Source organism: Schistocerca gregaria, chromosome 2 (genome assembly GCF_023897955.1).
Source record: "Schistocerca gregaria isolate iqSchGreg1 chromosome 2, iqSchGreg1.2, whole genome shotgun sequence".
In the NCBI taxonomy this organism is placed as follows: domain Eukaryota; kingdom Metazoa; phylum Arthropoda; class Insecta; order Orthoptera; family Acrididae; genus Schistocerca; species Schistocerca gregaria.
In genome coordinates, this window is record NC_064921.1 from 780,219,035 (window position 1) to 780,235,905 (window position 16,871).

Genomic DNA, 16,871 nt, shown 5'->3' on the forward strand with positions numbered 1-16,871 from the left:
CCCCCCCCCCCACAGACACACAATTACAGAGCCTCCATAAGCTTGAGGAGTCCCCTGCTGACATACAGGGTCCATGGATTCATGAGGTTGTCTCCATACCCATTTACGTCCATCTGCTCGGTACAACTTAAAACGAGACTCGTCCGACCAGGCAACATGTTTCCAGTCAACAACAGGTCAATGTCAGTATTAACGGGCCCATGCGAGGCGTAAAGCTTTGTGTCGCACAATCATCAAGAGTATATGAGTGGGCCTTTGGCTCCGAAAGCCCATATCGATGATGTTTCGGTGAATGGTTCACACGCTGACACTTGTTGAAACCTGCAGCAATTTGCGTAAGGATTACACTTCTATCCATCTCTTAAGTCATCGTTGGTCCCGTTCTTGCAGGATTTTTTTCCCGACCGCAGTGATGTCGGAGATTTGATGTTTTACCGGATTCCTGATATGGTCGTACGGTAAAATCCCCACTTCACCGCTACCTCGGAGTTGCTGTACCCCATCACTCATGCACCGACTGTAACACCACGTTCAAACTCACTTAAATCTTGATAACCTGTCATTGTAGCGGCAGTAACGGATCTAACAACTACGCCACACCCTTGTTTTCTTATATAGGCGTTGCCGACCGCAGCGCCGTATTCTGCCTGTTTACATATCTCTGGATTTCAATACGCATGCGTATACCAGAGTCTTTGGCGTTTCAGTGTAGAAGTAAATACAAATTTCATTGATATCTATATTTACTAAGATTTTGGAACATAAACCGTGTTCAAACATTGTGATATACCTCTAATATCTATTGGCATCTATTCACAAGCAACCAGCGTGGATTCAGAAAATATCGTTCTTCTGAAACATCAGTATTTATTCGCACGAAGTAATAAGTGTTGTCGACAGGGTATCTCCAATTGCCCATATTTCCGTTCTTCCACAAGGCTTTTGACCCCGTTTCGCACTAGCGCCTTCTAATTAAACTGCGTGCCGGTGAGGTATCGTTTCAGCCGTGCGACTGGATTCGTGATTTCCTGTCATAAACGTCACAGTTCAGGACTCGAACCTCCGACGGGGAAAACCGCGCGAACCGTGGCAAGGTGCCTAAGATCGCGAGGCTACCCCGCGCGGAGTTCATAGTAAATGACAGAACGTTATGTAGGGATGCGGAAGGTATATTTGGCGTTCCCAAAGGAAGCATTACAAGTGCTCCACAGTTTTGAATCTGCATAAAAGATTTATGAGACAAACTGAGAAGCCATTTTATACTGCTTGCAGATGACATTCTCTTTTACCGTTTAGTAAAGTCAAAAAAAGGTCAAAACGAACTGAAAAATAATTTAGACAAGATATCAGCATGATACAAAAAGTAGCAGCCGACGTTGAACAGTAAAAAGTATGGTCTGGCTCTTGAGAACTAAGAAATTCTGCTAAATTTTGATAAACGACTTGAACATTATGAAAAAACTTAAAAGGCTATTGATTAAAAACAAATTTAAATGTTATCGGTTCATCTAAATATCTGTGTATTTGAAGGGCAAACAAATTTTAACCCTCACATAAATATGTTTAGGAAAAGGAAATCCACAGAAATGAGGAACTTTTTTGTGTAGGGGAGGGAGTGTAGCATATACGACAGGGCGTTTATCCATGTAGTGAGATATTTCCACCAATTATTTAGGCGTCAGTTTTATCCTACGTGTTGCTCGACAGTAATGGTAATGCTATAGTCTGAAAGTAGTTCTTTGAACCCTCTGCCAAAAACTTAAAAGTGAACTGCTATCTAACAAACGTAGACGTAAATGTAATCAAGTAATTCTCCACTCGCATAAGACCCAAGTTCATTTAGTTTTGGGTCTCTGCAGAAAAGCAATCAACTTCGTGTTTCCTGTGCTGTCTACTCACCAGTTTCAAGCTACATCTGTACTCTGCTAATTTCTGTATATAGAGGTTCCTTTTTAATGTATCAAGGCTTTGTTAAGCTTTAGATTTTACTCAGTCAAGGAGGTACTAAAAGGCACTTTTTTTTATACAGGATGTAAGAACTTCGAAAGGTAATAGAGGGGTCAAAGCTGTCCTGTAGGCCACTCTCTGGCTGCCTACAATGTTGTTGCGGCAAGCGTGGATGCGTTCGACTCCATCCAACTTCTTGAATACCGCTAAGTTCCGCTTGCTGACCGGCAGCCGAAGAAATGGCATGGATTCCCGACATCAGCTTGCTCCTCAAGATACGCTCTACTGACTCCTCCTCCCCCCCCCCCCCGCCCTACCCGAAGTTTTTCAGTAGCGCTCCGTTACGCACCGTATGTCTTTGCATGACATATTGCTTGTTTGACTTAATCAATGTAGGCCATGCGATGGCACTAAAATTTTTACTTGATTACTTTGTAGGTGGTGTCTGGGAGAAAAAGTTTTAAAAAGTTTGAAATGATGTGTAAAATCTGTTGGAAGCTGCTAAGTTCTCTCCTTGTCGAATACTGAATAAATAGAATCTGGATAAATTGTACGCCTTGACGTAACACAGTTTCTTATTTTGGTACTCGACTTATTGTGTTAGACTTGTGAAGTAAGATTAAAATTTTCGATGAGTAATTAATGTAAAAATGGAAAAATTTTAAATTTTTTAAGTTTGGCCAATAATTATGCAGAAAACCAAATTTTGGTCGCCCCGGGAATCGGCTAGATACGCAGCCTGCAACTGAATTGTGTGACCTTTTTAGCGTCTAGTGATACAGATTGTAACTGTGTTTTATCGAAAGCTTACAAACTTTTATTGTAACATTGGCGAGTTCAGATGTTGTAATATTTCTATTACTCTATCTAGACGGTCAAAATCTACATTTAGACGTTCCAATCACTAAACAATGTGTGGTGTGGGGTACCTCAAGCACCTCCGTAAAGTTCGAGAAACCGGCTACTGTTCTCATTGTTCTTTGTGAATGTGCAATAGAAATACCGTAGGGCTCGATCTCTGACATGAAAAGAACGAAAAAATTCCATATATGCATAGAATTAACAGGCTCTTGTATTGTAGTCTGGTATTTGATGTTAGGTTAGTGTTTGAATGTTTTTTTAAAAGGAGCACGTAGATGGCATGCGTCTAACATCTTTGTAAAAATTAGCCTCTAGTTTTACATACCCACGGTCTCACTATGTCAGTTGTCAACACAATAGTGTTTTCATAAATTACTTGTGGTGAATGCCGGATTTGTTCCATTCTAAAGGACAAATCCGATTACTCTCGGTTTGTATGTTCATTTTGAGCTTTTGCCCCACCTGATATTATGATCTTCCCGTCGGTGGGGTGTCAAATCTTGGTGTTGCTTCCCTTTTTATTGCCACTACTGAACTCAGCTCATTCCTCCTGTTTCCTGCAGATATTACAGCACAGTTTTTCATAACAGTCCTGAAACACATGTAAATTCATATTAATTCAGATTAGATATCCACCCGCAACTTGGATAATTAAGTGCAATCAGAGAAATGACTGACATGAACTGTACAAGTGATTTTCAGCTTCTGTAAAACAGAACTGCGAGCTATTTGGAAGTAAGAGAATGTTTTGCAGACACACTGGCTGACAATGGTCATTACCACGGGCTGACCACAGACGCATGTTTTTGACACCCCAGGGCACCGCCGTGCCGATGGACAACAGTTATGACATCCTGTAGCTACTGCTCACGCAAATGTTTTTACGAGGTGGAGAGAGGGAGCATATTAGCGAAAGGACCTGTTGTCAGCTGAGCGCAGAAAGTAGACGGTTGACGCTGGAATTGGGTATCTTGCACGTGGAGAGTGAAATCCAAGCTAGGCCTTTGCAAATTGTGAGAAACCGCCAAATGCATAGCTCTTACAAAAATCATTGTTTAATAATGATGAACGTATGGACATTTATTCCTTTACATTTTTTCCCAGAGTGACGGAGAAGTGCGACAGTGACGATCGAATGATGCTTCACTGGTCGAGGAGAGAGACGAGAATAGGAATGAACGACATTTTTCAGAAGAGAGTGATAGAACGGAGCACATCTGTTAGCCAAGTAAAATATAGCCCGGAGAAAGGGACCCACACTTTCTGACGAGCATTCTGATCGGTTGAAACTAGTAAGATTCAGAGCACAGCCAATCAATTTAATCACAGAACGAAAAACATAGCACAGCGAAGTTTTCTTGTAGGACGCTTTCACACACAGATTACTTTGCTGTCTCATTTCATCTCGTCACCTGCTTCGGTGGGAGTCTTGTTATGGGGCACTGCTGTTGCCGCTCCTCCCTCGTCTTCACCTTCAGCCAACAGCTGGTTTGATATGTTTTTGGACTCGGGAAGTCTTCGGACCAACCAACACTTGGCCACGGGAGAGAGCGACTGGCGCTTCAACTGACTGAAATCGCAGGACTTCAGTCACTGAGAGCTACAGTGTGCTGAGACTGAGCCACTACTGTGAGACACACGAAATTTTAAGTCAATTCGTAATTTTACAATTTTAGAGTCTCTCTTCGGTTTGCCTTCTGAAGTCATGAGCAGTTTGCATCCAAAATCAACAACAGGGATGACATATTACCTTCTATAATTCCGTGTATTATTTTCAGTAGTTGTGGTCTATTTTAACCAATTACATGACAATCGTGAAGTACTTATGCGACTATTCTCAGTTTTCTCTCTGAGCGTCATTCGACAGATTTGCGTTCCCACAGGTTGCCATTACTGAACATTGTTAAGAAGTCGTCGCAGGTTCTCATTACTGTGCACGAAGTACTAATTGTCAGTGAGAGTATGTGAATGTCATTTCATCTTAATTGTTAATTGTCTGACTTTTCACATGGAAGCAAAAGTAATTAGAATACGTGTATCACTTAAGAATTATCGACTCTCCCAAACGAAGTGTATTACACAGGCATGAAGTAATATGTGACTGAACGATGTGTGGAATAACTGCCTTGAACTGCTGACCTTGTAGCAGAAGCAGAAATACAAATACATAGTTACATATTCACTCATCAGAGATACAATGGAGCTCGCTTACAGCTTCCTAGCAGCGTAATTAATCTTGTCTTAATAATCAACAACTAGTTTGCAGAGGGCATGTCACACTGATTCTGCTACTAGGGGGTCTGTTCGGGGAAGTGGCATTTTAACACAAGCTGTGTGTATAGCCCGACGTGTTACATTTTACGAACAGTGAGAACAATAACAGTGCCGTCAGCACCTCAGAAAATTACTTGCTTTTGCGCGATGTCATAGCAAGATACTATAAAGAACTCAAGTGCAACATAATTATAAAATAGTAGCTGTGTTACCATGGTGAATGTAACAGTTACACTTGGCGCTTGTTTGGTATGTCGTCAGAACTGGTATCGGCCGTCTTCTAAGAGCTGACTGCAGAGCAACTATGACAAAAGTCTCATGTCACGTTGACATCTGGGACGTTACGGAAGGAGCAGAAACACGAACTGGGGAAATTGGTTGTGCACTCCGCTAAGGAACTTTCGAGTTGTACCACTCAAAAATGTAGGAGAACGAAGTAAAAACCTAGATCTGAATGGCTAGTCGGCGATTTGAACCGTTGTCCTCCAGAATGCGAGTCCATTGTGCTAACCACTTCTCAGGCTCTTTCGGGAAGAGCGCACTGTGGGAAAGACGAGGGAGCACCTAGCGGTTACATCGTGGGTGCTGACTTATGGGATCTTTCATGTCTGAGGTCGTGCAGGCAATGGGCTTTGCACCGGGCACTTGTCACGGGGTTGACCACGAAAACCTAGTGCCAAGCAAAGCCACCGTTTTCAGAATACAGTGCTGTGGGCAGATTATAAGTCTCTCGTAGAACTGTTGGTGAAATAGCGATGGTGAACCGCTGGTCGTGGGGATGATGATGATATGTGTGTTTGTACAATCTATGTTGATGATTTTGACGAGAGCTTCTGGTAATTGTAGGTTAGTGACTTCAGTGAAGATACTATTGAAACGGATGGTGCATTTAGGACTTGAATTGCGGAAGCATGCACCAGGAAATAGGACATGTATTTCAAAAGATGAATTAGATTTCAGTTATGCTGGAAGAATTTTGATTGAAATGTTCAGATGTGTTGGGGTATGTGGTGTAGGCTACAGTTAGTAGGAAGTTAGGTGCCAGTGAATATTTCGTGGTGAGGAGAAATCAAAACTGAGTTGGGAAAAGATGTAGACAGTTTGCAGATGTGGAGAAGTTGAGATTAAGTACTATAAGTACTCCAACAGGCTAGTGTTTAAAAGAATTTTGTACAGCATGGTGTCAGTGTTGGTGTTGGTATTCAAGATATTGGGATAAGTAGGAAGGAAAAGGCGATGAGATGTCCGAGGAGGAGTGGGAATTTTGTGAGCTGGTGCAGAATCCGAGTAAAAGAAGATAAAAAAAATCGGAGATCACAAAAATATTTTTTCTGGCAGACAAAGGGTTTCGACAGACTTTGTTGCCACCTTCTGGTCACAAAAAATTTTTGAAGACCTGAAAATGAGAGGAAAGTCGTCGAAACAGGTAGTTTGTAAAAAAAGAAATATTTACGCGATCTTAGATTTAGAAAGTTTTTGCCAAGTAAAAGAGATTGCTCCTTCTAATTTATATGCATGAGTAAATTCAATAAAAGAAAATATCAAGAAAGGAAACCGGCTTTGGAGGATATCATTTGACGATATGAAGGCTTCGACAAAATTTAGAAGGATCGCGGAAGTCACTGACATTTAGAAATCAACATCTCAACAGACGTGGATTAAGAAATGAGAAGATTTTTGTCTGTCTGGTCCACCAATAAAAAGTACAGGGTGAGGTAGATAGTACACACGACGTATCGAATATGATACTTTAAAAGCAGTATGTAAACACTAAGGCGAAGCATTCGATTACGGGTGTTGTTGGCAGTGCAGGAGCGAAGAGAACAGGACAGACCAGGACTCACCTCATCCTCCTGCGACGTGGCCATCTCCGGCTCGTTCTCCTCCAGCTTGGTCAGCAGCTTGTCCTGGAACACAAGAGGGCGCTTGTTAAGTCACGGATTGTCTGGAGACGCTGGTTCTGGGTTCTGGTATTCTGCTGTTTGACATTACCAAGGACAGGTACAGTGCACGCCACATCAGAAGCGTACCCGAGAAGCAGAGAGAGAAATAGAGAAAGCGACAGGTACTGTTGGAGAAAGGGACACACGGTACAGACGCACTTAACGTTAGCCAAGACTAGCAAAGTGTTGTTACAGTCAACAATGAAAGAAATTGTGCGACTACTGCGCCGTCTGGAGGAAAACGATTGTCGCTCTTCAGTTTTAATCACAGAAGAAGGAACTTCACCGGCTGCCGATGACTGATGGAGGTACATGTGCGGAATATTTCAATACTGGTAGCAATGCGAATGTTGTTCATGCGATCGCTAGAAGCTTATTTTATATGTGGCATAAGTGCTCTATTGCGTGTCTAAGTCATCATTCAGATTGGATGCTGAAGTATTTGGCTGTAAGCTTTTGAAATTAATAATAAATAAAAGTAATTTATTGTTTTTGAATGCATAATACATGTAACGAGCTCCAAGTATTGCTGAAAATAGTGATTAGCCTCAATATACCGCAATGTGCATGACAAGTTTCGGTTTCACAAAGCAACCAGAAGATGAGGCTCACGTAGTAAGCTCCCGAGTTGAAACGGGGAGCATGTTGTTGGGCCTGCTGTATCCAAGGGGCACTCAGGCTCCGCGCGGTGCAGTAGGGGCAGGGGGGTTGCCTGCTGAGCAGGCGCACGCTGTGGGACGGCGTACAAAGGGCGTAGTCGACAGGCAGAGCACACAGCCTTTGCTGCACTGTTTTGCTCAGGATGCTTCCAACGCTGTGTATTTAGGGGTTGCACCGTATGACGCTCATAGGGTGAAGTACAAAGTCAACTGGAGTTCAACTGAAGTTCAACTGGAGTGTCACTGGGTCCATTTCCTGGCTTAACGACCTGTCAGCTAGTATGGGGGCAGCACTCGCCCACGACATTCATCGCTCAGCGAATGGACTATGGAAGAGCAAATTCACCTGATTAAGACTTCAGTACAAAGTGATTAATGGTCATGTCAGTTTTCTTCAGACCATTGATAAGTCTTGTATGTATTTTATTCATTAATAAAAGTTATGAACATTTACTCAGAAGTCACATATTTTATGTATAGCCATTACAGGCAATGTCAGAAAGTTAGGTGGCATAATAGTTAATGCATTGGACTCGCAGTTGGGAAGATAACAGTTCGAATCCCCATTCAGGCACCCAGGTTTATGTTTCACGTGATTTCCTTAAAAGGGGATCGTTCCTCTGGAAAGAGCACGACCGATTTTCTTCTCCATCATTTCGTAATCCGTGATTTTCGGCCTATAACCACTTTTTTTGTCAATGAGGAGTTAAACCCTAATCTTACTTCCATTTTCCTTACAGCAATGTCGAAAAAATTTCTATGCTGCTTTACAGTTTTTCCTTAAATTTGTCGCATTGTTTAAATGTCATGCAGATTGGAATCTGGAAATAAGTCAAACAAATGTATGTAATTTAAGTTAAGTGCAGTGCCATGAAATGACTGTCCACTGCTTGTTAGTTAATGGTTAGCGTCACTGGCTCAAGATCGTGCGGTCAGGGGTACGACTATCAGATGGATTGGAGATTTTCTTCGCTCGGAGACGGTGTCTTCATGTTGTCCTAATCATGAAAAAGACACTGAAGTCGTCGAATCGGTGTCACCATACAGGCGAACAACCCCTGACAGGATGTTCCAGGAGGAATTGTCGTTATTCAGGGATATGACAGGATCGATCATTGGAAGCAGAAGATTCTAGTAAATATCGGCTGTAAAATGCTTAACAACAGCTATGAGCAATTGTTCATCTTCGCCACTGTGAAACTATCGCTTGTACTGAACAAGTGTTCATAGCTCGTAAGGTATGTATTTCAGAGTCCATACTTACTAGCCAAGTGCTTCATCTTCTTGTTCAAACCACCTCCTCCCATAACACAGAAAGCAAAAAGGTTGCAGTAGAAGAGATTTGTTTCACAGTATCAAAGGTGCAGAAGCGCTCATACCTCTTCAGGAATGCTTTTTAGAGCCCACGTTTACTAGACATTTTTGCTTCCAATGAATATTCCTGAATGCTGACCGTTATTCCTGCGACACACTACGTTATACTGGTAATTCTCATTACAAATTAATCTACAGCATTAAATTTAAATGTTTCCAAGAAAATATCCTTCAGTGGAGTTGAAGAAGTTCCCCAAACAAAAAGCTGCTTACTTCAGTTCTTAAATCCACCACATAAACTACGTGACATTTATTACGGTCAAGTAGGTTAGCGAATACATGTGTAACCAGCAAATTAACTCCTTTCTGTAGCAATGTTAGCCACCTAAAATCTTTATAGAAGTCGTTTCTGGTTCTAGTGCTACATCCGCGATGTTGACAAATTTTTTTAGAAAATCTAGCTATTAGTTATAAAAATATCTGTTTCAAAATGAATATACCGGTTTTAAGGCGTTGTAGCATTTATTACTTTTAACCTATAATTGTAAGTCATACACCAAATGAAAGAGCAACTCAAGCAGTTTTGTTATTATAGCTGTGCGCAGTGGGAAGAGCATGGAATGACAAAGAGTGACTGAAAAACGTGTTGAACGAGTGCGAGTCTTTCACGCTTAGCCCCAAGAAATATCCTCGCGGAAAGTTTATCGGCCGTTCTTTTTCGGTGAATCAACTGTAACTGATGTTTCTTATCTTGATGTGCTACAGTTGTGGCCCGTGCCTCAAAGGGGAGGAGCTGAACAACAAATCTCTATTGGGGAGCAAGAATGTGCGCCGCCCCACTGGCATAACTTAGTACGCTACTCGTTAAACGACGTTGTATCTGACTGGTGGACTGGGCGCGAGGGGCCGGTTGACACAGCATTTTATGCGTGACCTCCACGTTCACACACCATTTGACGCGATAATGTGTGTGTGCCTCCGATACCAGCTGATCTATTCGACTTTAGAAACAGTGTTATTGCAACAGTTACTCCTGAACATTGATCAAGGTTTCGGAACAACTCACCTATCGAATCGATGCGTGATCGGTGTTCACATTGAATAATTATAAGAAAAACAGTTAGTGTTTCTCTTTCATTTTGTGTTATTTATAACTGTAAGGTGAATGTAATATGAACTACAAAGCCTTAAAACCCGTATATTAATTTTGAAACACCCTGAATATGTATAGGGTTAACATAATTTATTATTCGTACATCACGCTTCTATATTCAGGAAATACTGTTCTTTTAAGTTTAGGTGTCCTACAAAGGATTCCGTAAATTAACGATGAATGTAAATATCCCGAATAAACTAGTTTATTCATTTTTAAATCGTTTGTAGCCATAACCAGGCGTACCACAAGTGTAGTTAAAAGAAAGCGCTTCATTAATTCTTGACAGTGCGTTTTCAAATCAAGCTTGTGCTCTATCTGGAATGTCAAAAACTTGACACTTCCTGTTTCCTGTATTTCGTTGTTTGAGAAAACTATGTATAAAGCACCATTTTATCCATGCTGCCTTCTGAAGAAAAAACGAGGCTGCTTTTCAGTTAAGGATTGTTGGTGGAGAACTCAAACCGCCGCAAATATTTTCAAAAAAAGCTTTTCTTCTTCGTGTCAAGCCGATCTTCAGACTGTTTAAATACAGTAATATGCTAATCAGCAGCCAGGTACTCCCCTTAAGCACCGCATAAGAATGACTACTTGGCGAAACTCTATATGTTGTGTGAATGATTTGAATAACACAGAAAAATATGTGTATGTAATTTATCGAATATAAAGTGAATGAGTCTGCGTGACAAAAGGAGATAAGCACCCAGAAGACACAGTCGGATGTAAATGTAACTTTGTGAACCACCAAGCTGGCAAATAGAATACGAAATCAACGTTAATTAGACACTACAATATAGTCTAAAGAGTAGGCAATTTCTCATCTTAATAGATGGTAAACACTCAATATAGGAATGGAGAAAACAGAGATATTATGGAGCAAGGAAGCAGATGCAGATAACAGCACCGTATTGTTAAGAAATAGCAATAAATTTTACAGAAATAAAACTCTCAGCTGATATCTGGAGAACATACTGTCCTTTATCCACATATAAAAAGAAGGGGATGTTGTGTAACCAAACGATTTCTTGCAGTATTTAAACAAGAAAAATGATATCCTTTCGTAGAGGAGTACTAACCCACAGGTTATGCAGCGAAAGTTTTGTGAGGTTTGGAAGGTAGGAGATGAGGTGCTGCCTGAAGTAAAGTTGTGAGGAAGGATCATAACTTGTGTTTGGATAGCTCAGTTGGTAGAGCGCATGCCTGCAAAAAGCAGACGTACTGATGACAGCATCCGAAACTACATACAGAGAATTCTTATTTTATATCCTCTACACCTCTGCAACCGACAGGTATTTTAGTGTCCAACTATCAAAACTCATCTACAACTTCTAGCGACTAAATTCATAATATAAATCCCTCGGCATCACCTAATAATGCGATTACATTCCACTACGCTTGATTTACTTTTATTGATCTTTGTACTGTAACTCATCCTAAATTCACTATCTCTCCGTTCTGCTATTCTTCCAAACCTTTGTCATCTCTTACTTAGTTACATAAACATCAGGAAAAGTTGAAGTTTATTCTTCTCCTGACACATCTTTAATTCCTTTTCCAAGTTTCGACTTAGCTTCCTTAAGTGTTTTCTCAACGTACAGTTTAAATAAAATGTGGGACAGATTACAGCCTTGTGTCATTCATGAACTACTGCCCCACTTTCATGACCGTCAACTTTATTAATTGCAGTTTGGTTTCTGTACAAGTTTTAGATATCTTCTTACTCCAAGCATTTTATCGCTGTACGCTTTAAGAACATCTGTGTTTGTGTCCAACTCAACACTGTTAAATGCTGAAAAGCTCATATGCACTTATGTAGATGGAGGAACGTGGTAACGAGTCTTTCAAGTAATAGCTTTGTGTCCATCCCAGTCGATGTGTTCAAGCAAAGGAAGATACGTTTATTGATACGCAGCACAATATACCGGGTGATCAAACAGTCAGTATAAATTTGAAAACTGAATAATGTAGATAGAGAGGTACAAATTGACACACATGCTTGGAACGACATGGGGTTTTATTAGAACCGAAAAAAATACAGTAGTTCAAGAAATGTCCGACAGATGGCGCTTCATCTGATTAGAATAGCAAAGTAAGACAAAGCAAAGATGATGTTCTTTACAGGAAATGCTCAATATGTCCACTACCATTCCTTAACAATAGCTGTAGTCGAGGAATAATGTTGTGAACAGCACTGTAAAGCATGTCTGGAGTTATGGTGAGGCACTGGCGTCGGATGTTGTCTTTCAGCATCCCTAGAGATGTCGGTCGATCACGATACACTTGCGACTTCAGGTAACCCCAAAGCCAATAATCACACGGATTGAGGTCTGGGGACCTGGGAGGTGAAGCATGACGAAAGTGGCGGCTGAGCACACGATCATTACCAAGCGACGAGCGTAAGAGATCTTTCAGGCGTCTAGCAATATGGGTGGAGCGCCATCCTGCATAAACATCGTACGTTACAGCAGGTGTTTATCAGGCAGGCCGGGGATGATGCGATTCTGTAACATATCGGCGTACCTCTCATCCGTCACGGTAGCAGTACTGACGTTTTGCTGTTCAGCGCCATCTGTCGGACATTTTGTGAACTTTTTTTGTTCTATTAAAACCCCATGCCATTCCAAGCATATGTGTCAATTTTTACCTCTCTATCTACATTATTCCGTGGTTTATTAAGTTTTCAAATTTATACTGGCTTTTTGATCACCCGGTACTTGCTTCCCCTGCTACTGATGTAGAGGAATTCAGCCTTGTATTGTTTGGCTCGTTTGCTCCACAGAGTACATGCGTGTAGGACGTTAAGGAAATGGAAGCTGAAGGATTATGTACCTCGATGACGCCTGATCTGAACCAGTGCCTTCAGGATCGCAAGCAGTTCTGCTTTATAAAAGGCAGCTTCAGTTGACAGGTGCGTGCTGAAACTACACGGTCAGGCGACAGGTGGACACGTGGCCGGCTGTTACTGTAGGTGAACGCGCGAGGCCCGCCGCCGCCTCCTTCGGCTCGTCAGCACCGGCCCTGCCGCTTGTTGACCTGCGGCATTAATCAGAGGCCCTCCTCTGCTCTCGCCTGCTTTCGGATCGATGGCTCTGGAGGGCTACCTGTGGCTGAGGCTGTCCGCCGCCTCTCCTGGCCCCTCTGCCCCATTCAGTGACAGCCCGCCAGCTCCCTGTACAGGGTCGCCACTTGTCTCTCGCCTCCATCAAGTCATTGTAGTTCATAGCACTATGATACTCTTGTGGACGGTAAAAGACATGAATTTCGTTTTTTCTGTCATTGTTACGCCCCACAGTACTGAAATTCAGCTGTATTACGTTTCATTCAGTGTCTTTCTTTAGCAAAAAGAAAGCTGTAAATCCTATAAAATTATATCAGTTGATAATTCTGTAAATACATCGTAACATTTTTGATTTACATTATTCAGACTAATAACAGGCATAACCAAAATTGAAAAGTTAAACTCAGATTTTGATTTGAAAAGTATAATACAATACAACATATAACCTATTATGATACAAGAGGGAACACTGTGCACAACTAACATAATTAACATTTATATACATTTTAATGAATTAATTTCCTCAGCTGAGGATTATAATGGATTATCATCGACATAGCTGTCATTACTTCATACTTTAATGAACGTACGGATAGGGTAAGGTGGGGTAAATCCGACCTAGTAATTTCTTGTAGCTATAAAACGCATATCCGAAGTCGGATCAACGTTATATGTGTTAAATTACAGGTAATATGTTTGCAAAGTATTTTTGTTATATCATCAATAGTTTTTGAGATATCCGCATTTTAAAAAACGTCCATTTTTGCCTTTTGCAAAAATGGTGGGATAAATCCGACCCCCTATTTGTTTGGCTGATTTTACATAGAAATAGTTCTAAATGAACGGTTTTTTGGGCAAAAATTATAAGCAATTATGTTTTTTACATAAATTAACAAAAGTATTCAAAAAATAACAATGTTTAGAGTGCTAAATGTACTGAAAGTTAAATGAATGTAAATTTTAATTTAAAAAAGATGATTTCATGTCTCGGCGAAGCAACAGCAATGTCGATCTCGGAGTGTTAAAATCACAAGCGACAGCTCGTAAAGACATTCCCATTTGCATTGCAGCAACTACTCGGCCAATATCGTTTTGATTGCGTTTTATCGTTTTTCTTTTGTTATTTCGTACCATTTTCCTGAATACAAACAAAAATTCACTTTGTTTACATAAATAAGTAATTTGCACAAAAACTAAGTTGAAACTGTCGAAAACACACTTGTTGTCTTCTGGGTGTCTAAATGTCAAATGCGGCATAGCTGTCAAGGTGACATTTTCGTTATTTCGAATGTTCTATATGGCAATACTAATGCGAAATCGCTCAGTTTTGTCGTTTCTCACAAGTAGAAGGCGCACTTGTTTACCCACCCGGTCGGATTTACCCCACCTTATCCTATTTAATTTCTTCATAATTTGTAAAAGTCTGGAATTTATCAACTGAAATATAATATTAGTTCTACTGAAATCATAAATTACACCATTGAAAATAAGGTAAGGAATAATTTAAAATGATGTTTGTGAGACAATTACTACAACTAAATTACATTTATTTTTTATAGAAGTTAATAGTATGAAGGTAATAATTTTAAATTATCAACAGAAAGGAAATTGTTAATGTAGACAAATTTAAAAAAAAGAAACAAACATTTTAGGCAGATGAAACAAAAACTTCGATGTTTGTCAGTCACATTGTAATTCTGTCAAAGACGGCAAAGTAACTCGAAGATCACTTGATTGGAAATGATAATCTCTTGAAAAGACGTCATGAGATGAAGTAAAACAAGAATAACGCAGTGTTTTGAAATTGTATCAGATGATGCTGAGGCTATAAGGTAACAAACTGGAACAGTAAGACTTTTGGATGAGTTCTGGTACTTGGCTAACAACACAACTGACTGTTGCTTCCAGACCTAGTCAGGTTGAAGACAAGCGACGTATAAATATTAAACGTTACCGGTTCTTCAAAATAATAATCCTTTGTTAGTCAAGACCGCAAAAATTATTTATAATCATGATAAATAGGTTTTGCTAAAACAGCTATCCGTATTCAGGTCTGAAATCTCATAGCAGGTAACCTATTTGGTGTGGTTGACAGGTCGCACCCCCGTAGAGTTTCGCACGAGCGATGCCTTCTAAAACCACGCTGATTCGTAGACGTAGCCTTCTCAGTCTCAATAAAAGTTATTATATTCGAACATGAGAATGTATTCAAGGATTTTGCAGCAAATCTAAATTAGGGATACCGGTCTGTCGTTTTGCGGGTCCGCTCTCTTACCCTTCTTTGACACTGTTTCACTAGATTCAAGCGTATAAGGCATTACACTCGCCCATAACCAGCTGGCCTGTCACGCGTGACGTCATGCTTTGGAGGGTTGGACTCTGTCGGAGAGGAACTTGACTCTTTTGTCACTTTTGAGTGGTCGACGCGGTCCACTGGGCGCATTACGTGCCACGCAGCGCAATATTCCTTGTGCTCGTACCTTCGTCAACAGCCTGCAATGGGGCACCGTGTCAAATGATTTCTGGAAATCTAGGAATATGGAATTTGCCTGTTGCCCTTCATCCATAGTTCTTAGTATATTATGTGAAAAAATGACCTTGCATTTACTGAAACAGTCTTCCTAGTGTCATTTCGTGTTAATAAAGTGTGTAGGACATCTGCCGCTAGCCATTCGTACACATTAGTTTCCTTCTTCCAGCGGTCCATTGCGATTAGTTCACAAGTTGTCTCTGTACAGGTACAGCTTTCAAATTCTCAACGAAGGTGGGCGGGTGCCGTGGTGGGTGTTGCCGAAGTGGGGACAGTTTCCAGTTTTATTCACGAATGTGTTGTTGTTGGCGGCCGAAGTGGCCAAGCGGTTCTAGGCGGTACATCCTGCCTCGGGCATGGATGTGTGTGATGTCCTTAGGTTAGTTAGGTTTAAGTAGTTCTACGATCTAGGGGACTGATGACCCCAGCAGTTAAGTCCCATAGTGCTCACAGTCATTTGAACCATTTTTTTGTTATTGTTGCACCCCCACCTACCACCCCCTACCCCGTGATTACACCACAGGAGGGTGCGAAATAAGACGACAAGTATAAACACATTTTGTTGACTTGGATGATGTTCAGTTTTGGTCCAATGATTTCGAACGGTTCCAGCCTGCATGAAAACGCAAAAATTGCTGTCGCACTACACTGGAAAGGCGGGAGATCACGAGAAGAGTTGAAACGTCGGGGGTGTCAGCGGAGTCAAACTTTTCAAGAACGTTTTCCTGTTACTCATCGCACTGCGAAATCTTCTCAACCGCAAAATGTGCGAAAGCCAACGCTCCAAGGAGAGGGGTGGTCCCACAGTGCCATTTATGGCACCCCCAAGAAAACCGCCTGATTTTAACCTTGGGCGTCGGGATTCTAGCCTCCATCGCACAGGGATCGAAAAAAAGGGGTGAAACGTGTGACAGTCTTATCATCGTGTGACCTATCCACGGCGGGAGTGGACAGAATTGTAGTGAAATTTGGTCTCGATATAACCCACGTACCATGTCTCATGAACTTGCGAGCTCTGGGCTTTTTTTCCAGCATGTGTCGACACCTCGCTGTTGGAATCGTCGCCCAACTCGAGCGTGAAGTCGCCATTACAGCGGAAGGCTGTAGGCACTTTCGAGCTAAATTTCAAACT

General features: G+C 41.2%; 1 protein-coding gene across 1 annotated transcript in view; it reads right to left on the minus strand.

Annotated features, from left to right (window-relative positions):
- The window catches only part of LOC126335032 (fl(2)d-associated complex component), a 510,018-nt gene that overhangs the window by 101,556 nt on the left and 391,591 nt on the right, over positions 1-16,871 (minus strand). The window contains exon 2 of the mRNA XM_049997881.1: positions 6,927-6,989. Coding sequence (XP_049853838.1) covers positions 6,927-6,989 — 63 coding nt within the window. The remainder of the gene's footprint in view (positions 1-6,926; positions 6,990-16,871) is intronic.